At 33.2% G+C, this 17,251-nt stretch overlaps 2 protein-coding genes across 2 annotated transcripts; one reads left to right on the top strand and one right to left on the bottom strand.

Moving 5' to 3' along the window:
* The first annotated feature begins 710 nt into the window (after window positions 1-710).
* LOC136275011 (uncharacterized) lies at window positions 711-1,512 on the top strand. Its single transcript, XM_066083249.1, has one exon. It carries the CDS (start codon window positions 829-831, stop codon window positions 1,507-1,509), a length of 681 nt encoding a protein of 226 aa, XP_065939321.1. The 5' UTR covers window positions 711-828; the 3' UTR covers window positions 1,510-1,512.
* Window positions 1,513-9,489: 7,977 nt separating this feature from the next.
* On the bottom strand, window positions 9,490-16,294 carry LOC117683115 (glycine receptor subunit alpha-2-like). Its single transcript, XM_034451948.2, has 8 exons — window positions 16,084-16,294; window positions 14,911-14,981; window positions 14,696-14,763; window positions 13,348-13,574; window positions 12,704-12,786; window positions 11,513-11,662; window positions 10,037-10,374; window positions 9,490-9,659 (listed from the first exon to the last, which is right to left on the bottom strand). The coding sequence occupies exons 1-8, from the start codon at window positions 16,155-16,157 to the stop codon at window positions 9,498-9,500; spliced, it is 1,173 nt and encodes a 390-aa protein (XP_034307839.2). The 5' UTR covers window positions 16,158-16,294; the 3' UTR covers window positions 9,490-9,497.
* Window positions 16,295-17,251: the final 957 nt, after the last annotated feature.

Genomic DNA, 17,251 nt, shown 5'->3' with positions numbered 1-17,251 from the left:
CGAAAGGAGTTGAACCCCTATGTATTTCCTCCATTTGGTATGGTTTTTCCAGTTTTATCATTTTTGAAGGAACAAGAAATTCCTGTATGTACATACATTCTTCCATATAGACAATCAGTGCCTGTATGGCAGCCTCTCGTTGAGGAGCGTAAGATATCTAGTGTGGTGTTAGGCTGGCAGGGGGAAAAGGGGGTTTTTCGGGTCCCTACAAAGAAAGGATATGTTCTTGATAATAAGGGGCTGAAATGGGCATTTATTGCTTACAGGTTGACATTTTCAGAGAATAAACCTGTTTATTCTTTTTCAGGTAGGGAGTGTCGATGTTCAAGTCTTGGATGAGAGGTTAAAGGAGTTATATGCAAAGAGGTCTTCTTCACTGGATTCAAAGAGGCAGAATTGTTTGAAAAAGGAAATTACCGAATTTCTTGTGAGGATGTCTGGTCTAGAATTGACAAGTTGTACACCTGATGACATTAGGCGATTTTTGGTATGGAAGGATCAGTGCGGTAAAAGTCAAGTTCATAAGATAGACTGTCGTTTTTTAGGAAACAAGGGATTGTTTGACTGTAATGGTCCAGTACGTATTGCTTCTGGTACTGTCTCATTAATGATAAATAGATTAGTGAACATTTTTCAGGAGATGGGATGTGAAAGATCGTGGAACATGGCTCTTGGATTAGGGAATCCGGCTGCATCAAGTCAAAGAAAGATTATTTGAAAATTATACAAGAGGAGCAAGCGAGAGCCCATTTGGTACCAAAACAGGCTAAACCCATCTTTTTGACCAAGGTTAAGGCTATTGTTGGCTATATAGGGGGTCGATTAAGCATGAGTTCTGTGTCAGTTAGGGAGAGGTATATCTTATTGAGAGACCAGGCTTGGTTCAAATTGCAGTTTTTTGCTGGAGATAGGGCAGGAGATCTTGCAAATTTGGTGGCTCAAGAAATTAAGTGGCTTAGAGATTATTCAGGTTTTGTGTTTAATCACACTTTTGGAAATACTCTTCGAGGAGGTAAAAGGAGGAGTAATATGTTTGTTGTAAAGAGGTGTGATGATAAGGTTATTTGTCCTGTAGTAGGGTTACAAGATTTTGTTTCAGGATGTAAAGACTTGGGAGTTAATCTGTCTTGTGGCTATCAAGTTGTTAACGAGGATGCACGGGTTTTGGATCAGCCTGTTTCCTATTCAGTTGTTTATGATAGGTTGCGTGTGTATTTGCGGAACCTTGGTGTTGATGAAGGTGAGACTCCACACAGTTTCCGGGCAGGTTGTGCTGTTGCGTTGGCTATGTCAGGCTCAGTGAGTGAGGTAGGTCAGATAATGAGACATGTTGGTTGGTTTGGAAAAGGGAGTGCCGAGTATTATAGTAGACTTCCAGCCTTGGTAGAATCAGATTTTGTAGCTGGAAGATTGGCAACAAGTGTGAAAGATGCGGGAATGATGGAAGAGAAGTATCGAGAGTGCATGCAGTATGATAGTCTTGATTCGGCCTTTGTAGAGAGTGAGTGATGAGAAAGAGAGCTAAGTGTACATGATTTATGATTTTAATGATTAAAGTTTAAAGATATAAAGGGTTTGATGTGTTTTATATGTTAATTTAATGTGTTTTAAAATGTTAACTTTATATATTTGATAGTGAGTTTTGGGAAGAGGCACTAGATATTGAGATAAGATTTGAGATTTGGATACCTAGATAGAGACTTTTACACCCAATACTTTATAAAGGAACTGAGATTGAAATGTGATTCCACATGTGATATGGGAATATCACAAGTGAAATCACGTGCTACCGAAGTGACGTCATTCCTTTTCGCTTTTTGATGGGTGGATGTGTATACAGTAGGAGATGGAAGAACAATGCGGTAGGGTTGGGTTGTGAGATTTTCCACCCACCCACCCTTGGGGTTACATTCTCAACTTTGGTTCCTAGATACGAGACTTTTACGCCCAATACTTTATAAAGGAACTGAGGTTGAAATGTGATTCCACATGTGATATGGGAATATTCTGAATGGCGTACTCCTGAAGTTTAGAAAGGACAGAGTAGCAATAACAGCAGACATCGAGCAGATGTTTTTCAACTTCTATGTGCATGAAGAAGATAGAAACTTCCTACGATTCTTGTGGTTAAAAGACAACAACATTGACAATGAACTTGTTGAATTTAGAATGTGTGCCCATGTGTTCAGCAATTCGCCGTCTCCTGCAGTTGCCAGCTTTGGATTGCGGAAATCTGCTTGTGATCACCAATCTTTGAATTCTGCAATGAAGTGTGTAAATTGGTAAACAATTTTACGTTGAAACAATCCTTACCTGATGCAAAGTCAGCATTCGAACTTGTAAAGAAAACTCAAGCTGTCTTGAAAGTAAATGAAAACATACGACTACACAATATCAGTGCTTGATGGTGAAGGAATATTGCGAGTTGGCGGACGCCTGGGACGTGCCAATCTCCCTACAGGAGAGAAGACACCAGTGTTAGTGCCTGGAAAGCACCATATAGCTAAACTACTTGTCGTGTACCACCACGGATCTATTCATCATCAAGGGCAACATCTGACTGAAAGATCCATTCGACGTGCATGTTATTGGATTACAGGCGGAAAGCGTCTCATATCTTCCATCCTTCACAGCTGCGTACAATGCCGAAAACTCCAAGGTAGGGCAGAATAACAGAAAATGTCAGATCTCCCGGCAGAGCGCCTCACACCAAGCCCACCACTGAGTTATGTCGGAGTTGATGTATTCGGTCCATGGACCATTGTAACCAGGAAAACAACAGGAGGCATGTCTAGTGACACGCGGAGTGCATATTGATGTCATTGAAGAAATGAGTTCCTCCTCCTTTATAAATGCCCTACGGAGATTCATAGCTATCCGTGACCAAGTCATGGAGTTCCGGTCGGATAGGGGAACTAACTTTATAGGAGCGACTGACGACTTAAGGATTGACACAATCAATATTGAAGATGGACCTACCGACCGTTTCTTGTTTAACAGTGGAACTATATAGAAATTCAATGCTCCTCATTCGTCACACATGAGCGGTGCCTGGGAACGAATGATTGGAATCGCACGCCGTATACTTGACGCAATGTTCAGCAACCTTCCTGGCAAAGGTTTAACACATGAAGTTTTGTGCACTCTGATAGCAGAAGTTTGTGCAATAATGAACTCAAGACTCACCAACCGTCCTGTCCCCCGCAACAATACTCACCCGAAAGACAGGTCAGCGTGTGGAGTCTTTTCCACAATTTGGAGTTAAGAACATGATGAAGTCACAGTGGCGTCAGGTGCATAAAACGCACAAAATAGTGATACATCACATAATGCTTATACTGTAAAATCCTAATTAAACGCAAAGAATTAATATCTGCGTAAAATCGCAAGAAGCAGCCTTCGCGGATTTCAGAATCTCGCCATTATTTTTTCAGAATTGAGAACAATAAGAAATAAGGTAAAGAGTTCCACGTTCATAATTTTATGTTCTCGCGATTTGATACAAACCAGCGGGATCGGTTAATTAAGTACTTGCGCTATATAAGGAATTTACAGTATTTACATTTTTGAATTTCTTGCCTTGTCTGCAAATCTGATTTATACAATAAAGATCCTATTTTATACTTAAAGTAAGTTCATATAGATTAAAGAGCCAATATAACAGCCACAAGCGTGAACTTTGAATTTTGCTCGTGACGTTGCATTTATCAGCGTTCAACGTTTAAGATGTTGCACCAAAACACTTAACGAGGCCGGGTCTAATTTTTTCATTGATTTTTTTATGAAAATTTTTATATGAATTTCTACTTATATAATTATTTTCTTAAGATAAAAAAATAAGACATTTACCACACCGTTTGTTTAAGGGGTCATCTCAAAGTTTGTTAATTTTTAACAAAGGACCCTATGGGATTTTCCTTGAAATGTATCAATTTTGCACATTTTTTACAATTTTCTTAAACTTCTGCCCAAGGTATTTCTTTTTCTATTCTACATATTAAAGTTATTGCTAAAAGGCATCAAATGGTGAAATAAAAAAACCTTTTTACCTCCTTGTTTGTTCCAGGGGTCTTATCAAAGTTGTTTATTGTATGCCCAATTTACCAGTTTTTCAGATAATGGCTATTTTTTATTTGACAAGGACGAAAATGGTGATCTTTATAATATTATTAAAACATTCAGACATATTTTAGTAATAAATAAATATATAACATCACACATTAAAGGTCATTAATATAAAATACATGGTTACTGTCTTGAAATATATGATTTAAGCTATATTTAGGCGGGTTAAGAAAACGTGACAGAGGGCTAGGCTTGCTGAACCCTCTTCATGTTTTCGACCCGAGCCCAAATATAGCTAATACTTTGAGACATTAATGTTTATTCCACAATATAAAATCAAATTTACGCATCAAACGAGCTATTTTCAACAAATTTAGCTGAATATCTGCAGTTGAAACTATCACGCCATGGCGTCAACAAAGCAAAAAGATGACGTCACAAAACAAATGAAACGCTGCGCGAAAGCGTGCGTACTCGTTCTGTACTCGGCCTCGTTAAATTTGTAATATCGACCTTTCAATACCTTGTGTATGTTACAACTGCAGTAGCTTTCCACACACTTTACATGCCAAAAAATGTAGGGAATGTAAACATATTCAAATAAATGATTTGCAGATTTGATTTTGAATGAGGCTAAAATTTGAAATTGTAAATATATATAAAATTAAAGTTAGAATTTGATAAACAATCAGTTCTCTTTGGAAAATATAAAAATAGAGATATTTATAGATTTTTTAACTCGATAGTTCTTATTGTGAAGCAATATATTTTTTCTTGTAAATACAAAAGTAATTCAAATCCAAATATACATGGATTAAAAAATGTTATAATAGAAAGACTCGTGACTGAAAAATATTGATTATTTTCTGTTAGAAAACATAAATGTCCCAAACGATGTCTTTTTAAACCCGGAAAATTAAATGAAAATCGATTTGATTTGTTAAAACAGACTTTGATAACATTCTGTTAATTTGATACGTCAATTATAATTGATAGGACTTGCTGAAAATTTTCAGAGAAAAGGATTGCTTTGTCGTACATATATGTTTCGCTATGACGCAAATACGATTCCATTTGGAACAAGCTACGAAAGCAAATTTCTTGTGGCAATGGAGTGTGTTCATATTTCCATTGACTCATTCAACCTACATAACAGCAGGCGGCACAAAGCAGATCTCACCTGATCTGCCCCCCTTCCCGCCAATTCAAAAACACCCATGTGGCACCAATTACATATACCATAAATATCATGGGAGGTAAAAGTAGATTCTATTAATGGCATCATTCCAGTATGCTCGCATTTTACGCGTGAATATCAGATCCCTTTTTTAGACGCAAGATAGAACAGTGACCTCAATCAATGGCTTTTCTCTAATTTCAAACTTTTAGCTAGAAACGAATCCCGTTTGCGCAATTGTAAAGTCTCCTCTTATATAATGTTAATTTAATTCTATTGCAAAAACAAAATTCGTGTACGAAAAGTTTCATTGTTTGAAGCGACAATTTTTAAAAAAAATTATGGAACTTTAATCAAGTGTTGAAATTCTGCAATCAATTTAATTTTTGAAAAAAAAGTTTCAGGACATCCAAACAGAATTACTTGTGTATTTTCTTGAGCTCTGATGTACTTGGTGTTTCTCTCTCTCTCTCTCTCTCTCTCTCTCTCTCTCTCTCTCTCTCTCTCTCTCTCTCTCTCTCTCTCTCTCTTCTAACGGCCAATGCTAGACAACTTTATTCAATGTTATCCAAAAAAGGAGCGTACATTATTTCTTTTTTCGACAAAAGTTGAAATCGTATTGAGCTACTCGGTGATTGAACAAAAAAAGATAAATACACTGACAAGACAAGGGAAGATAAAAAGAGAGGATTGAGCTGACACAAGCGCCGCATCTGACAGATCTGGTATCTTTATTTATACAATTGTATCTTCTTATAGACATATACATTATTAAGTCACAGGCACCTGGCGTTGTAAATTGTTCTCATATAAAAAAAATAAATGCAGAATCTCCTGTATGTACTTTCTGTAAAAGAGATGAAGAGAGTATTGGACATTTATTCTATGAATGTACTATTGTAAAATAATTATGGTCTCCTGTTTATGACTGGATTTTGCGACAGTTTGATCTGTTAATAACATTTGATAAACAATCAGTTCTCTTTGGAAAATATAAAAATAGAGATATTTATAGATTTTTTAACTTGTTGGTTCTTATTGTGAAGCAATATATTTTTTCTTGTAAATACAAAAGTAATACAAATCCAAATATACATGGATTAAAAAATTTTGTAATAGAAAGGCTCTTGACTGAAAAATATATGCTAATGAAAAATTGTAGATATAAGGAGTATGAAAGCCATTGGCAAAATATATGTGATAAGCTATAGCACTGTACTATATATAGTTAAATTGTCTCTTTATGTGTCTCATCTCAATCTTGTTTTGAACTGTGATGTCCTTTTTTCGTGTTTTATCCTTTTTTCCTCCCTTAAGTTTTCCCTGTAGAACAGGGATCTATCACATGATTATGGTTTAAGTTTTATATTCATATATGAACAATGCCCCAAACCTTTTCCTTGCTCTCTCCCCTTCATTTACTCTCTCTCTCTCTCTCTCTCTCTCTCAAAATTTACTTTCACTACATAAGAACTGTATAATATAGAATAATCATATACTTAGAAGCTTTTCAAGATAATTATATAAATACATGTACAAGATAAGTCATGTATGTATGTATATATGTTGCGAAAGTGAAAAACTCAATAAAAAAAAATAAAAAATAAAAATAAATGCCCTATATCTAATAATACACAAGGTACCCATCGCTGCCATCTTGCATGTATTTCAAACTGTCACATCAGGTGAAAATTTCGGTTAAAATTCATCTACAAAAATTATTTTGCGATCCTCTCCGTCTTCCGATCGGCTTTTCAAAACTTTAGCTTACCACTAATCCAACTAAAACGGTGCATTACACCTCAATTCCTCAATCTACTGCTTTAGATATACGACAAAACGCTAACGGGTAGACGGAAGTTGAGGTGATTGCGTCATACTTGTGGTAATAGCGCTGATAGAAATATTTAAAAGGCGTCTACTTTGAATTCGAACAACATACAAGTTAAAATCAAGAAAAGAGATACTATAAACTGTGACTTATAACTTTTATTTCACAAACCTTATATATTAAACATGTTTAATAATGCATTTATTTTGAAATATTGAATCAAACACACGGTGCAGGGGAATCTCATTTACATTTCTACATTATTTTCCAATATACCACGAACGTCATCAGTAAATTAGATCATCATCAGTATCAGATCAGAAATACCTATTTGACTCGCACTGATTATGACAGTACAACTTTAAGCGGTAAAAAGTTTTAAAACCATGTCAATTTCACGCGTTAGTTCCAGTCAAAACAATGTATATTGCCTTAAATGTTTATTTTTAAGAAATCAATGCGGCTGTTCCTAGGACCTCCCTAGCACATTTTCACTGCGTGTTTTTACATAATATAATTATATATAACGTGTAGTAGTAATAATCGTATTAAATTGCCCTTTAAATATTAGGAATATAGCTCAAAGATATTATATTTTGTAAATAAGTGAAGAGTAATAAAAATCTCAAGAAAAAATTCTGTCTTCTGCATGTGATTTCTTTGATCGATACATATGTAAATAGTAGTAGCATAACCGCTGGGGTTAGACGGAACAGCCGTCAAAATGACTTAGATCGTCTCTCTATAGCAGAAACGATCTGTAGAAATACTGGGCTGTTACATGTAGTAGAATAGAAATAATTTTCTTGTTTTCGTGAATGTTGCAGCTCGGTCTCGAAATGTTGTTTAAAATATAAAAGCCTCAGCTAACTCCTCGGCTTTTATATTTCAAAACAACATTTCCCAACTTCGGAGGTTATTCTGCAACATTCACTATTACTCGTACTTTATTTCTTAAATAGTTGACACTTTAAATATCTATCGCAGTACAATCAGATTGAGCCTTTAGGACAAGTGAGCTAAAATTGATTTCTTTAAATTTGTAAGTGTTAATTATGTTCCATTTTATAAATGGTATCAGAACAATTTTAAAGGGTATGAATACATGTGCAACGAAAACTTCAGTTGGCCACCAAAACTGTAACGTCATGAAGAATTATACAAGTTGACGTCAGTCTAATTGTGATGAATACAGCTTTTACGTTTTACGGCATTCAAGTAGGCATATCTTTTAAGAATAGTTATTTTATTTAATTCACGGAAAATTCTGGTCATAAATAGACAAGTTGTTACAATATTGATTTTAATTGATACATGTAGGTAAACATTAGTGGTGTGTGAGAAAAAGATGTTTATGTTCCTATGTTATTTAACGCCAAGACAACTGCACTTAGTTTTTTTAATGTTAAGCATAGAGAAAACAAAACAGATATAGCAATGAACACATTTCATTTATTAAAGTAAATGACAAAAAAAATATATATATATATAAACCATCAAGGGGGTCAGCATAGACTAGAAAACAACTGACTACTGTGTAGAGTCTTTGTCAGTATATTATGCAATATATCAAAAATCAAGGCGATGAAAAGACAAAGATCAAAAAGGAGTGAAAAATAACAAGATACACGCAATAACAAGATACATAGTATACCGACACATCAAAAAAGAAATAAAGTGATAATTATAATAATTATGGCGGAAGAAAGGGATGAATGGAGAGTTTTCCCAAAATATCTTTTTAAAGTAAAGCGTGGCGTTCTCTTCTAGTAAATAGATCAAGAACGGTCACGTGGTATCGAGGAGCCACGCTGATTGGTTTTAACATTATCGTGCCAAGATGGTAGTAGATTTAGAATCTTGACCCAGAGATAGCACCAATTAATTTCATAATTGTCATATGCCGAAATAGGAGACCTGAAAATGTTTATTAAATTTATATCATATGTGGTAAAACAAGAAGAAAACACATGTCACATAAAAGGTATTAACATTAAACACAATAATAACTCCTTTTTACAAAACACTGTTATATTTTTTTTTATTTATTCTTTGCTTTTTTAATCATTGTAGCTTCCATTAACTTTTAAAGACACCCAATATAAAGGCTTTAAAATAAAACACTTTTCATTGTTATTGAATTCAAAATAACATTTTTGATTACTTTTCAAAACCACATAAACACATGAAAACATATTTATAACACAAACACAGTTGAATCAATGTGAAACATATTAAAAAGAACATGCTATTAAATTGGATTTATAAAGTAATTAAACATATATTTTATCTCCTCAAAAAGACACAAAAACCATCCTCGTTCAAAAACTGAATTTAAGAAATGATGTGCGCAGTCTTCAGATTTACATTGTAAGAAGTGATGCGACTGATATCGATCAGTGAAATAATGTCCATTATCATCAATTATTTCGTAAGGTAAACAGCCCAGAAAACAAGATTGAATACAGCATAGCAGAGAGGAAATACAATTCTGGACACTCTATCAACACGTCGAGCTCGGTCCATGAAATCTGTCTTCGCCTGCGGTTCTGCAATCTGCATGCTTTCCTCATCTTTCTCATTGTTCTATAATTATTAAACAATCAATAAATCTTTAATGAAAGAACCTGTTGTTGATGGGGGTTTTTTAAAAATGTGTTTTGACTTTATCTGGATTTTAAATTCTTAAAACTCGCTTTCTTCGCTATGATTTTCGTTTTTCAAAGTTTACTGTAAACGTATCTTTCATTTCACTCTGCATTTATTTCGACATTTTTTGAGCTAACGCAAGATAAGGCCATTGCTAAATGTTCTGCAAAAACTATTTCACTCATATTTATTTATGCTAATACATTCAAGAATTCGTTTATAATTTACTTGTTGAGAAATCAATATATATGTTACGGGTGTTATCATGTTGTAAGTTATCATTAGAATAATTTATTGGAATTAGAGTAAGATACCTTAGCTTGTTTGCGATGTTTTATTGTTTGTACCATTATATAAGCGAATTCCAATAAAGCGGCAAACACAAACAAAAGTCCAGCAGCCAACCAGACATCAATGGCCTTTATGTAAGACAAAACCGGAAGAGAAGACCGTATGCCGGAACTTTGCGTTGTCATGGTGAGCACACAGATGACTCCTAGCGAAACCCTCGCGGGTAAATAATCTACGTGAATCCAAAAGGAGATCCAGGAAAGGATGACAATCAGCATGCTTGGAATAAACACTTGTGACATGTAGAATCCCAAATTTCTTTGAAGAAACAGTTTGGCTTTGAGACAGGATCTCTCTATATCTGGAATTGAAACACAAACAGTTCTTGATTCATGTAATGATAAAAGAGCAAGGTATTCTCCTTTTCCTAGGATTAAATACAAAGGTGTAAGATCTAAAACATTGAAGACTCAAGACCAACCAACCTCACTTTCTTGAAAAGTTTTGAAACTTTTTCAGATTCAGATCTGTGTATTCTAGGAAATGAATATGTGATAAACAATCTGAGGGTATTAAACAGACCTATACAAGAAACAGGGAACAAAATTAAAGATAGGAAGAGAGCATTTAAGTAGAACAATTCAGGTATGATTAGAAGAGTTGAATAATTACATGGTCAAAGCGAGTTTCATTAATGTGTTGACATACCGAAATGCCCTGTTTATTTTAAAACGGAAACATTGCCAACTAATCAGATATATTTAATCATTGATGCATTTGATATAAAATAATTTTAAAAAAGGTACATCTAATGTTTTTGTTAATTGAAAGTGTTCCGGTTTTTTTTCTATCTAATCGGTTCAACAAACCCGAAAGAAGTTAGAAAGAATGTGAAAGGGACTTTCTGAGTAATACTGAGTATGTGTGATGGGCGGTCAACTTGTATTAGCTACAAGATAAATTATCCTCTACAGCTAGAAAACTTAATTAGGTGTGCTTTACCCAAATAGATAAGTTACGTGACTGGTTCTATATTAATTATGAACTTTGTAAATGTGTCATTGTAATTTTAGCTAATATACAGTCCTAAATGCTCTGTAGATCGGTTACTATTGATATGCTCTGGTGTGATATGAAAAAAACCGATAATCTACATCTATATTAAGCGTTTTGTTTCATCAAATTTTAACGAAGATTTGTCAAGTTAAATGGCAAACTTTTCAAATTGTTTCCTTTCTAATATATAGTCGTATAATTCTATGTCAAAAAAACGAAAATCCTCAAATTTTAATTTATTTTGCAAGTATTTATTTTCCGGATGAAGTAATTGATACAGAATGATTTGATAGCTTGTTGATAGATCAAAAGCTTTGATTGAAGAGTACTGTACCCAAATACACACTGAGGGTCGTGTCATTCCGTATTATGCTTTTGACAAAAGTCAAGCGTAATCTAAATAACACGTCACAAATTAACTAAGAGGAGAACAGAAAACTTACTAAATGAGTTGACGCTAAAACAGCCCTCGGTCTCTATAGGTTTGTAGAAATAGAACTGCGGTAGGCTCTGTTCGTCGTTATCGTCAAGTCCAAAGATAACCGGTTCTTTGGAATTCCACCTCAAGGCAACATTCTCCTTAGAGTAACCAACTGCAACTCAAAAATTGTACATCACCATTTTGTTCATTTTTTTCATAAATATAAACATGTCAGCATAACTCATTTAATAATAATTTTGAAATTATCATTATTTAAAGATTGTACATATAGCTCGCGATCGTTAATTTTTTCTAAAACAGCCATAAAAGTCATGCAAGATTAAACAGGTTCATAATTCTTCGTTAAGGAAACGTTTTCTTTGCTAATTAGTAACTACCTTATTTACAAAATATGAAAAGCATTTTTTTGTACATTTTCACGAAAGCAAATCCACTAAGCTTATGAACTTAGTGTGCCAATTGACACAGTCAGAATTTGTTTCGTTTAATAAACCTACTGTGTTCTGAAAAATCCCAAAAATGAAAAGAACAACAATCTTTTGTTTTCCCCGCAATCTTGTTCAACAGTGTTTTGAAATGCTTAAATGTCATCTTTTGATCTGTAAGGCCGTTGTCACAACAGTAAAAGTAGTGTGTTGCTTAAAAATACTTTTTCTATAAACCAAATAGCCAATATTTATAACAAAGCTTATATAAATAGTAAAGATTTTAAATTGGTAAAAATCTGACATCCAGACCAATTTCTAGCCATCAAAAGAGATTATAAGTTTAATATAGAAATATAGCTACGATAAGTGATTCTACTATGCAATAATCTTCAAATAATATAAATTTTTATTGGTAAAAGTCGTGACGATCGGACCAAGTTGTTTGAAAATACAATGTTACATTACGGATATTACAATACGAGATCGATGTAAGAACTTAATATCCTCATATCGTCCTCATATTAAGATCAAAGTGACCATGTTTTATTTTTTATAAGTAATCATTGTCAAATATTTAAGCTTTATATGATCCTAAATATACAATATAATCAATATGTGTCATACAATGTTTGTGGATAGCTCGGATCTGAACGATAATGTTTCGCTACACTGAACAATTTTATCTTTTTTCATTCTGAGCAGGTATTAAACTACTATTAAAACACGATCTTACACGTTGTTGTTTTGTTGCTTTCAACACTTACAACTTTCCATGAGAATAGAACAGGTCTGGTCGTCCATTGGAAAATATCGAAGATCCATCATACAAGACAGAGTTAATGATAATCTGTAAATAAGAATTATTAAAAAGTTTAATTGTTGTATAGTTTAATCTAAAATATACCTCAGATTAAATATTATTGTTTGCATTTATGGTTTTTCTGTAAAGCAGTCTTGTTGTTCAAGAGGTATGGATATTTCAAATTATTAAACAACATTCTCTTGTTTTGAAAAAGTTGGTCTGTAAAACCAACTTTAACACTAAATTATTAATGCAATCATACTGGACTTCAAATCTATGAGAAAAGTTGTAACAACTACAGAAAATAAAACTATTGATCATATTCTTAAAGAAAGTTATCAAAAAGCTTCTGTTTCAATCATTAAACTTTATGAGGTATTTGATAGCGTGTCCTGATAATGGGTGAAAGTTTTAGAACAATGCTTTGGTTTTAATCTGTCTCACCTCGCCTGAACTGCAATTGATGTTTTAAAGTTTCTGTACAGTGAATGTATTTACAGAATTGTTAGAAATTAAACACACAATTATTAACGGTTAAAATGGAAGTGGGGTGATTATTCACTTGGTGTTCAATTCAAGAAGGTCAAAGACAAAGGCATGTCCGACCTCATACTGTAGAGGACGGAACCGTCGTTGTGGATATGGAGAAGTTTGTTTGGGACTGTGACATTGTGGAACCTGGCGCTCTTTTCGTTCTTAAAAAATGTGTCTGGGGCCCACACATCACCAATACGTCTCTGGTTTATTTCTAGGACACTGATGTTGCTGATATGAGAGAAGTTGAGTCGAGGGTCTCTCCATTTCTGTTGCAAAAACACGTTCAGCGAGTAATCCTGTAACAAAATGGTGTAGGTTGATGAACCAGACGGATGAATTGTGACGTTCAGTGTGCCGATTTAAATCCTTATTATTTCCTTTATAACATTTAAAGGGTGTATTATCTTTATGCAACTCTTAAAATTGTTATAATACAGATATTACATGTGATGTGCAGACGAATACAACTTTACACGATTATGCCGTTTTATATAAAAGAAATCATTTTATATAAGTTTTAAATGGAGCAATCATAATCAACCTAACAACTTTAAGTAAACTGTAATGGAGTTTATCAAGGTTTGAAATCAAATGCTGATTAAGTTTGACATATGAAATATAAGTTATTAGATCTCCAACAACTTTTTTTCAAATGTCAAAAAAGAGACAAAAAACAAAACAAACAAACAGACAAACAAAAAATTAAAAACAAAAAATCAAAAAAAAAACAAAAAAAATAAATAAAAAAAACAACCAAAAAAAAAAACAACATTGAAAAAAAAAACGAAAAAAAATATAAAAGAACAGCAAACAAAAACAAAACCTAGTTTAAATATATTGATTTAAGTACATGTATATTGCATACGTTTAGTCTGATTGCTATAACTATTATTTTAAACAGTTAACTAAGTACAATATTATATGTCTTCTCTTTATTTTTCAATTGGCTGAATAATGTAATATACCCAATCAATCTACTTATTGAATGGTTGACAATTTATGTTAGGGTTATAGGAAATGCTTGAATTATCGTGAACACGGCTGTTCTTTTTACAATTACGATTTGGATCATTATAACCATTAATTAACACAAATAACAGGACACCACTGTGCTATTGTAGTTTAGAATTTTGCAGCGATTGTTTAATATTCATTAAGTATCATACATGTATATATCAAAATATATATTTAATGCTGTATTATCATGATAGGAGATGACACGTCAGTCGTCGTACATGAATTTATTATTGCCACAACACCTGCTTTGGTGTTATTTATAATTAAATAATATCAAATCTTCTAAATAAAGACACACAAGTGCATCTTACACTTACTCTTAAAAAACGTATTGAGCGTATTTTGGATAAAAGTTGCACTGTTGTGCTTGTATACAACCGAATTATTCACACTTTCATACCATTGATATGGCACTAATGGAGTCGATACTCTTAATATCAAGCTGAACATCAACTTCCGTTGCCACATCTACAAACAACATAATAACATCATTGTTACATGATTGTCAATATCAAGTAATTTAAATAAAAAACACTTCTGTATCGCAATTTTAGGTTTTATCAAATGTTGTCAAAGAGCTTCCTTTGACTAACACACACCATAGTATGTATGTACCTTTTTCGTAGTCAGGTGCAATTCGAGAGTCATACTTCGAGCTGTTCAGTAGATAATTCAAAATATCCCTTCTGAAATGCACAACAATAATATGCAATATTTTTGTAAACAGCTTCATTATTGATATGGGCCTCTCAACCTGATTATCAAACAGATATTTAATCTATTTTATCTTAAACGATGTTGAATAAAATACAACAGTGAAGGCACTCCTTAAGTTCTTCACGACGTATGGCAATTCTAAGACAGGTTAAGGTTGACCCAATTGTATTGTTTTATCTGTATATGTAACAGTTTTACTAAAGTGTAGATTCTCAACTAAGAATGATGTATGATAAGACGGCTATGATAAAGTTAAGAGTCAGTTTGTTGAAATTGGGTTTGGGGGCACCATATATATGTAATTTTTTGTCAATATCACAATTCAATTTGTCACAAAAAATTAAAGATCAGGAGTCTAACGAATTCTAATTAATAGTCAATACGTACACTTTAGTTACAATATTAACGATCAATTAGCAATTCTAAATTATGTTCGTCATCCGGGACATGAAATTGATAATTTCGGAAAGCTAGGGTTAAAAAAAGAGAAAATAAGATAAGCTACGTCCAAAAAATTTTTGGCAAACAAAGCTTGTCGCGTGTATAGCAACGACAAAGAGTTTACCTTGGTCTGGAAAAAGAGATTTGTCAAGCATAATTAATCCCCAAGAATTAAGCTAGTCCATATATGTATGTAAACTTGCAGAATGCTAGGTTGTTTTCTTGCTTATGAAACCTTGACAATACAAGATATATTAAGCAGAAAGTACTACAGGAAGCTCGTCTGATGCTCGTATTAGTTCATCATTTTACGTACGTAATGAATGATACGTTTACAAAATTATAGAAAAAGATTCTTGTCATGTTGTAAGGCGTAATTGTAATCCATTATTTTTATTCAGCTATAAACGTGTTAAGAAAGGTTGATATAAAGACTTTGTTATCATCATTATTAAAATAATAAAAATAGGGTTTTCTTATAAAATCGTTTTCAACTGAACTCACACACCAAAAAACTCCCACATTTAAGAGAGACATAACATTATCATTTTATTACTTTAGATTCATTGTTATTTATTTCATGCATCAAGGAAAAAGACTTTATTTCAAACTGGAATCAAGTAATCATACCTTTGCATCTGCTGGGACCTGACCAGGCGACCAAGCAAAAGAACAGTCCACAGACTGGTAAAGAGAGTATTCATCCTTGTTGTAGCTGCTGGTCAGATCGATGTCATTAGGAGTCAGCCCCTAATGTTACAGGATTTTAAAGAGTTTAACAAATTGCTCCAATGGTACGGAGGACGCTGTCAGAGCTACAGCTACAGCGTGTGTTTTTATGTGTGAAGCAAACAAGGAAGCTTGAAAGGGGAGAAATGAACTTAGAATCTTTAGAAAACACATTATTGATAATTATGAACCATGATAACAATTTTAAAACATTTAATGATCAAAGAAATAAAAGAAGGATCCCGCTGTTGTCATTGTCTGTTTATGGATGCCTATGGTCATAACAAAACGTTTGCAGTGTATTCTCATAGTATACAGAAAATATGAAACATACACCATGTCGATGTACAATTGAATTTTAAAACAATGAATATGAAAACCTGATACCATTACCTGAATGCTACATAACAAATACAATTCATTTTTTGTTTGAACAAGAGGCTATAATGTATAAAATTGTATATTCAAATAATTATATTGCAATTCTGAAATGTACGGAAATGTTTGTTGTTTCTTTGTAACATGAAATCAGATCATGAATGACAGGTGACACAAATCTATAGAAAACTATCAACGCATTAAAAAAAACCAGGTTTCGTGCATTCAATTGTTTTAATAAAAGCTTTAATAAAATTGGTTTTCCCTGTACAGTGATACGGTTTTCCTATATGTTGGCAGTAATTTGTCCGTTTTTCAACTTGTTGATTATTTATTTTTTCCGATCGTCTGTAAGCCTTTCGTCATCTTGTACTCCTTGAGGCTCAACTAAAACTTAGGAATCACCAAGTCCAATTTTTGTTAATCAAGCAGTGATCGTATAGTTTTGTCAGAATTTCAACATCAGTTAGAAGCAGCCCAACAATAAGAATCTCTAATTCAAAATCCCTACTTTCACATCCAAATAAAAATTTTAATAAAATATTAAGCCCAAAATTACAGATCTATCAAAATCCAAAATCAAATAAAATTTCTATCTAGCATCATTTTAAAGGGGATTATATAACATTTTACTTATGATTGACAGTTCTGACTAGTCCGGCCCATCTACGATGACCATGAGTGAACATTT

Source organism: Magallana gigas, chromosome 4, assembly GCF_963853765.1.
Source record: "Magallana gigas chromosome 4, xbMagGiga1.1, whole genome shotgun sequence".
NCBI classification, from domain to species: Eukaryota; Metazoa; Mollusca; class Bivalvia; order Ostreida; family Ostreidae; genus Magallana; species Magallana gigas.
The sequence above is the reverse complement of the archived record's forward strand: the minus strand, read 5'-3'. Positions and strand labels throughout refer to the sequence as shown.